This window comes from Hippocampus guttulatus, chromosome 7, assembly GCF_054856545.1.
Source record: "Hippocampus guttulatus isolate MCC_2025c chromosome 7, RoL_Hgut_1.0, whole genome shotgun sequence".
In the NCBI taxonomy this organism is placed as follows: domain Eukaryota; kingdom Metazoa; phylum Chordata; class Actinopteri; order Syngnathiformes; family Syngnathidae; genus Hippocampus; species Hippocampus guttulatus.
Window position 1 is genome coordinate 2,251,557 of NC_141267.1, and position 5,948 is coordinate 2,257,504.

The following is a 5,948-nucleotide window of genomic DNA, read 5'->3' on the forward strand; positions in this document are numbered from 1 at the left end:
CCGGCCGGGTTGAGAGGGAGCCCCGTCTTTCCAAAGGCGGCTCCATCTTGTTCAATGGACTCTGATATCATCGTATCGTACGAGGTTGGGTCCAATGTTTGCCCGGTCGTCCTCCCCTCTGCGGCCCCTTCAAGTTTTTGTTTTCCCTCCTGGGGGTTAAGGCCCTTTTCCGCCCTTTTCAAGTGACGCTCTGAGATATACAATCGTGGTATAGCCAAAAGGTCAAGCGGAGATGCAGCGTTGCCACACCATAACATGAGCAGAGTTGGCTTGTGGGAAGCGGCACCAAAATCAAATGTTAGCCAAGTGCCTCACTCAAAATTCAAACACGCAATCAGATGGCCACCTGTTTATTGATTTCGGGGAGGAAAAAAACAAAACATAAAAGGCTGTCACCGCTGCTTGTGGTTGGACGGGGCTGGACGAAGGCACAAATGTTGGCATTGACGCGGCCCGTCAGTAGGGGTCGCTAAAGGGGTAATGAGGATGCCCGGCGTCGCGGGGAACCGGCTTCCCATCCACCTGAGCAACAAAAGGCCAAGGTGACGTCACTTTGCGACGCGCACCCGATTGTAACAAAAGGAAGGCCTTCGACAAGCTGCTCGTTTGCTTTCAGGGCCGATTGACGCACCGGCCCGATTTGCACAAATACAGTGGAACGTTCAATAAGCGAAAATCCACATCTTATTGACCTCCATTCAGATGCAAATGTTTGCCAGGGAAAATGGGGGGGGGGGGGGGGGGGTGATATCAAAAACTACATCGGGTGCTGGTCAGCTTGTGCTTCTGAAAATAAAAGAATGGCAGTCTTCACTTGACACCAGAAATTTGCCCTCCTTTTTGTTGTTACAAGAAAATTGTCTTAACTGACCAATTTTGAGTGAGGAGAAGCGGATCCGAAAACAGATGGCTGACCAATTATGAACAACGCGACAGGTTGTCGCGCTTCCTGGTGGCCGGGGAGCGCAACGCCGACGGCCATTGACATGGGGATGCCCGGGACGGAACCACGGCAAGCTATTCTGGGCTCGAGTGTCCGCATACAGAAGGGGGGCGGGTGGGAGGAAAGTGCTGCGGCTGACTTACTTGAATGACGGGCAGGATGTAACGCCAGTTTTTGTTGAGCGCCGCCAGGTCGCTCATCTCCTCCGCCGACAGCGTAAAGTCAAACACCTCCAGGAAAAAAAGACGGTTGATCACTCAATAAATAATGATACATTTCCGTCATCATCATTCAACGCACACAGCTGAATGTTTGTATATTTTCCATCTCAAATTCTGTTTGGACTATTTGTGTATTTCTTTTCAAAAACATTCATCAATATTTATGTTGCGAACATTTGTCTATTTTTATATTTGTGCAGTGTATTTTTCCAAGTTCTTTTCTCTTAATGTCACTGTATGTTTCTGAAACACGTGTGGATTTTTCATATTCTTTCGCATACGTCAAGCGTTGCGCAAAGCGCGCCGACAGCTGCGGCAGATGCATCAAAGATGGATAACGGTGGCATGGTGACACAAATGCCGTCGCTGTAACGCGGACATCTTGAAAAAGGAAGAAAGAAAGAAAAGCTTCTCTGTGCTTTCCTGGATTTCAAGCGATTCGGGTATCGGATCAAATGGTTTTGAGTCACGCGTCTCCTCGCACCACGCTCGTCGTGGCTGCAGCATTTTTGCGGGCGCACTGAGCGCAATGTCCATTTGGGGCGTGCGGAGCGCGGTGCCTACTTGCAGGTTTTGTCGGATGCGCAAGGGCGTGACGCTCTTGGGAAGGGTGACTACGCCGCGCTGCGTCTGCCACCTGCACACGGGGGAAGCGCGCTCAGCTGCCAGGGCTGGACAACGGTGCCAACAAAACAAAAGTCCCCCGCAAAATCGGCGGTGGGGAGGGCTGACCTGAGGAGGATCTGAGCGGGCGACTTTTGGTATTTGGCGGCCAAGGCGGCCAGGGCGGGCTCGTCCAGGAGCGCGGGCTCGTCGGGGCGTTTCCAGGCCCGGTCGGGGGAGCCCAGGGGGCTGTAGGCCGACATGGCCACGCCCAGCGAGCGGCAGTGCGCCAGCAGCTCCGTCTGCGCCAGGTACGGGTGGCTCTCCACCTACACACATTTTTTTTGAAATGCTGGCCATTATTCGCATTGTTTTTTTTTTCCCTTCCCCCCCGCCCCGTTGGTTGACGCCGATAAGCCGGGCCGGCACGCGACCTGCAGGACGGCGGGCTTGACGCAGGCGGCGGCCACGACCTCATCCAGCTGGCGCTTGTTGAAGTTGGAGAGGCCAATGGCGCGCACCAGGCCTTTGGTCAGCAGCTGCTCCATGGCGCCCCAGGTGGCCCGGTAGTCCACCACGTCGTAGAGCAGCGGGCCGTCCCCGCCGGCCCTGGGGAAGGCCTCCTCCCCGCGCCTGACAACCGACAACGACAAAAATGCAACGTCACAAAGTCAGACTCTTTCCGATAGCCAATGGTGAACTGCAGACCTTTCTTTCACCTAAAGTTGAACCTTTTGCTCTTGGTGGGGCAAAAGGTTGGAGGACTTGATCCTCACTAGGGTCGCGGGGGGTGCTAGAGCCTATCCCAGCCTCAATGGGCAGTAGGTGGGGGACACCCTGAATCGGTTGCCACCGAATCGCAGGGCACACAGAGACGAACAACCTTCCACGTTCACACTCACACCTCGGGACAATTTAGAGTGTTCAATCAGCCTCGGGCCAGCCCACCAACAGTCAAATATGGCTGGAAGTGATGCCCTTTTATTGCAAAACTGGGGTGCATTTTTTTCCATGCTTTCTGTCATCCTTTTTTGTTTTTCAGAAATTTTAGTTCACGGTTTTTCCCTGTTCTGGGATTCCCCCCCTCCCCCCAGTCTTTTTTCAGTTTCTCGAAAAAATGTTTTTCTGAATATATTCCCCTGTTTAGGACTTTTTTTTCTGTTTTCAAATAACCTTTTTTTCTCAATTATTCTGAATAATTTGCCTGTGGTCTTTTAAATATATATTTATCCGATTTTTAAATGTTTATTTTGGGGATCCTACATTTTTTTTAAATAGTTATTGGACACATTAGTTCTGCTTTTTTTTACTAGAATAACCATGTTTTTCAATTTGTCTGAATAATCCTCCCTGTTTCAAAAAGAAGAAAAATATGTTTTTCTGATTGTACTTATTTTTATGTTTTTAAGATTTTCTTGCAGTTTTTTTTAAAATTGATTCGTTTTTATTTTGGTTTCCTGATTTTTTTTTTTCCGGTTTTGGATTTCATAATAATAGAACATTATATGTGTTTGCGTGGGAGCGACCGGAAGGCGTAGGGCCAGTGGATGAGGTAGAGGTCGAGGTAGTCGAGCCGAAGGTCGCGCAGGGTGCGCAGGAGGGCGGGTTCCACGTCCTCGGGGTGGTGGCACGTGTTCCACAGTTTGGACGTGACGAACACGTCCTCCCGCCGCACGCCCTGACAAAAGGGACAAACTGAGCCAATGTCGGCTTTCCGCCGGCGCGCGCGATTGACTCACGTGCGGCTGCGCGAAGGTCTCGCCGAGCGCCTGTCCGATCTCCGCCTCGTTGCCGTAGACGGCGGCGCAGTCGATGTGGCGGTAGCCCGCCTCCAGGGCACATTTCACCGCCTCTTTCACCTGACAGACACAAGGCGACCGAGCACAATGTGTGAAGCCGCCCCTCCGACCCTCACGTGGAAAACCCCGAAGCGGGTGCCGAAAAGCCCGATTCCCATCCCCGGCCCTGTCTTGCGGCCCCAATTTGAGCAGCTCGGCCATATTTTCTCAAGCAGGCTTTTGAACTCCCCGATTTCATCAGGCCCCAACTCTTGGAGGCTCGGAAGGCCAAGTCTCGTTTCAAACCCCGAGCCGCTCTCGCAACTGGTCTTTGGTAACCCGGTCTTCTTTCAAAACGCCACTTGGAAGCCCTCGGCCCGTTTGGAAAGCCCCATTGCAAACCCTGTCCGGGATCCCTCCTTTCAAACACTAACCTGGGCCGGAACCCTGGAATTGGAAAGCTAACTCCTCATTTGGAAGCGCGCGAGTCATTGCCTGAAACCTTCATGCCAAGCTCCTCGCGCCATCTCCAAAACCGACCCGCGCCTTCAGGCCATCCTCTGAAAGCCGAGCCCCGTGCTGAAATCCCAAACCGGGTTTGACGCCCTCATCCTAACTCTCAACCCTCATTTCCAAAAGCGTAACCCGGGTTTGAAATTGCAAACCGCCATTTGGACTCGAAAGGCCGTCTCAAGAGCCATATTTAAAACCCTCGTCGAATATTGAAAGCCGGATTGTTAAAAAGCTGACGGTTCCCCCTCGGGGCGTTGGCCTCACCTGCCCTGGCGAGCTCTTCCACGTGCCTAGTCCGATGAGCGGCATCTTCTGGCCTGTGTGGAGGACGGCGAACTGGCTCATCCTCGCGCTGCGCTCCACAACGTCCTCACATTTAGAAGAAAAAAAAACAAACAATCAATGACAACATTCATCGTCATCGACACATCGCTGTCACCCGAGTCATCTGCAAAATCTTTTGGAACGTAGAGCACAACAGAGATGTGATCTACAGCCACACTTGCGAGCCAATGTTCTTCTTGGGAAGAAGCAGCAGAAGAAAAAAAATGTAAAAAAATCGACTTCTACGTGCCTGACCAATTTCAGCAAATGTTGAATTGACGTCAAATAATTTATTGATATAAAACATCTCATTCTAGTTTTTGGGGCGGGGTGGTTGGTTTCTAATGAAGCAATGACATCAAAAAACACAAAGAGGAGTCGATGACCGAAGAATGAAACCCAATCCAAATGTATCGTGCAATATTCATGACACAAATGTTAGACGAATGATCATATGAATTTCTTCAAATAAATGAAGCAATTATTTCATTGGGAAAATCGATGTCAAATTGTTTATTTTACGATTAGATTTGTAGTTACGTGACTTAAAATAAGCCAATTAACCAAGATAATGAATATGAAAATAAATCGGTTCATGAAGCCGTTTTAGGGAAGGAAAATCCAGATGATGCACTTTGTCCAACCAGGTCCAAAAAAAAAAACACCCTTCCACGAGCGGGAGACAGGAAGAGGAAGTGATGCTGACTTGCATTTTTCTTTTAATCAGTCAGTTGCACACTGAAGGTTTATAAAAAAAAAACGAAAAACAACTCACTCACACTGAAGCTTCTTGTCTAACTTTGAAGAACACTCTTGTTCATTTGCGAGATTTCGACTCTCCACACACAAAATATGGAGGGACGTAGGTGGCTAGTTGCTAACCGAACTGCAATTGAGTCGAATCTCGGCGCTCTCTTCGGAAGGTGCCCTCACAAAAGGTTCACGACGGATTGAACGATGATGCCAAGCTAACCTGGGCGAGTTTTTCCTTGGAGGAGGTCCTGTAGCCTGTCGCGCCGTCTGCTCTGCTGGCTCGCGGACCTTGGCGTCTCGTCTCGTGCGCTGCTCTCCAGTGGGCGCAAGAAAAAGCAGAGGTCCTTGATTGGCCGTCGCTTCCGTCTGGCTCGTCCCACCAAAATAAAATCGAGCCGTCGATTGCCGGAACCCATTCAAGTCTCGAGAGCGCTCAAACGCACATTCATGACGACGACAGTATTTCCAAACGCAAACCCGACTCCACATTTCAAGCCCCAACCTTGGCTTCAAGCCTCGATTCAAGACGTCAACCCCAATATTCACTGTCATTTCAAATGGGCAAAATTAGGTTTGGAGACCCGATTTCAAACTTTTATTTTCAAATCCTGGTTAAGCGCCAACACTTTGGAACCCGAGCCCAGACTTGAAGCCCGAAACAAAACGCAAATCGAGGATGAAATACTTCATTTGAAATGTAATTTGATTCAAACATAATTCGGAGCCCTAATCCGATCTGGAAATGCGAATTTAAGTTTTCTCTTTGGCTTCAAACCTTAATCAAAGTTTTCAACCCCAAAAATAAAATAAAAT

The 5,948-nt window shown here is 49.8% G+C and overlaps 1 protein-coding gene across 1 annotated transcript; it reads right to left on the reverse strand.

Moving 5' to 3' along the window:
• Positions 1-334: 334 nt before the first annotated feature.
• On the reverse strand, positions 335-5,524 carry akr1a1b (aldo-keto reductase family 1, member A1b (aldehyde reductase)). The gene is made up of 9 exons (XM_086115487.1): positions 5,356-5,524; positions 4,323-4,427; positions 3,507-3,626; positions 3,294-3,445; positions 2,202-2,400; positions 1,897-2,096; positions 1,729-1,801; positions 1,087-1,173; positions 335-522 (listed from the first exon to the last, which is right to left on the reverse strand). Exons 2-9 carry the CDS (start codon positions 4,401-4,403, stop codon positions 457-459), a joined length of 978 nt encoding a protein of 325 aa, XP_085971613.1. The 5' UTR covers positions 4,404-4,427; positions 5,356-5,524; the 3' UTR covers positions 335-456.
• Between the last annotated feature and the right edge of the window lie 424 nt (positions 5,525-5,948).

Bases quoted from the DNA above. Each gene is read 5' to 3' on its own strand.
- akr1a1b (XM_086115487.1), bottom strand. From the start codon at position 4,403: ATGAGCCAGTTCGCCGTCCTCCACACAGGCCAGAAGATGCCGCTCATC. The intron at 2,401-3,293 runs GTCGCTCCCACG...GTCGGTTGTCAG, and splicing joins CACTGGCCCTACGCCTTCCG to GCGCGGGGAGGAGGCCTTCC. The intron at 523-1,086 runs GTAAGTCAGCCG...TTTGTTGCTCAG, and splicing joins ACATCCTGCCCGTCATTCAA to GTGGATGGGAAGCCGGTTCC.